The 1,079-nt window shown below is 44.6% G+C and overlaps 1 protein-coding gene across 1 annotated transcript; it reads left to right on the top strand.

Moving 5' to 3' along the window:
* The first annotated feature begins 415 nt into the window (after positions 1-415).
* LOC143628369 (uncharacterized) lies at positions 416-778 on the top strand. The gene has a single exon (XM_077097982.1). It carries the CDS (start codon positions 416-418, stop codon positions 776-778), a length of 363 nt encoding a protein of 120 aa, XP_076954097.1.
* Positions 779-1,079: the final 301 nt, after the last annotated feature.

Raw genomic sequence — 1,079 nt, 5'->3', positions numbered from 1 at the left:
TCATGGGGGTTTTGGCTTTGGGGTTAGAAATGACCCTGGTAGGGATCTCCTAGAATTTTCGGTGGCCCATGACCTGAGCATTTTAAACTCGTTCTTTAGGAAGAGAGACTCCCATCTGATAACTTTCAGTAGCGGGGGACATCACACGCAAATCGACTACCTCTTAACAAGACGAGAAGATCGAAGATGGTGGCAAGACTGCAAGGTTATACCACGGGAGACGACAGCGGCTCAACACCATTTACTGGTGGCAGATATAACTTTCAGACAAACACTGATTGTAGGGGGGAGGAAATGTCTACCTAGGATCCGATGGGGGAATTTAAAGGGTGTAAAAATTGGAGAGTTCAAAGATAAGATCGTTTCTGTAACGTCGACTCAACTAGGGGATGATGCAAAACAGATGTGGGAAGCTATGGCGACTACCATTACTCAAGTAGCGAAAGAGAATCTAGGGGTTACGAGTGGCAGGTCAAGCGGGCATAAGGAGTCCTGGTGGTGGAGTGACGAGGTGCAGACCAAAATAAGGGATAAGCAAGAAAGTTTTAGGGATCTCCTAAAGTGCACGGATGAGGAAGAGAGACTACGGTTGAGGGAGGGATACAAAAAGGCCAAGAGGGAGGCAAAGAAGGCGGCGACGGAAGCAAAGAACACGACCTATAAGCGAATGTATGAAAGTTTAGAAACAAAGGAGGGGGAACATGCTATGTTTAAGATTGCCAAAGCCAGGGAGCGGAGGCGATATGACCTAGGAATAGTGAAGCTTATAAAAGGATAGGATGAACGGATTTTATACAAGGATGTTGACATTAAGTTGAGATGGCAAACATATTTTCACAATCTGTTAAATGGGGAGAGAACTTACCAATAACAAAACATCAACAACACCACTTAAATGAGACAACGAAATAATTGTTGCTGCCGAAATATCACACATGGTGAAGTGAGGACAGCTCTTAGGAAGATGGGAAGGACTATGGCAGTGGGTATAGACAATGTACCAATTGAGGTGTGGAAATGTTTGGGAGATGAAGGAGTTCAATGGCTAACTACTCTGTTCAACCTTATCTTCAAATCGG

The sequence above is a fragment of the Bidens hawaiensis genome, unplaced genomic scaffold (assembly GCF_021521415.1).
Source record: "Bidens hawaiensis isolate Kalapana, Puna unplaced genomic scaffold, B.hawaiensis_p1.1 tig00004931_1, whole genome shotgun sequence".
Lineage (NCBI taxonomy): Eukaryota > Viridiplantae > Streptophyta > Magnoliopsida > Asterales > Asteraceae > Bidens > Bidens hawaiensis.
Note: the sequence above shows the minus strand (reverse complement) of the source record. Positions and strands in the feature narration are given on the sequence as shown.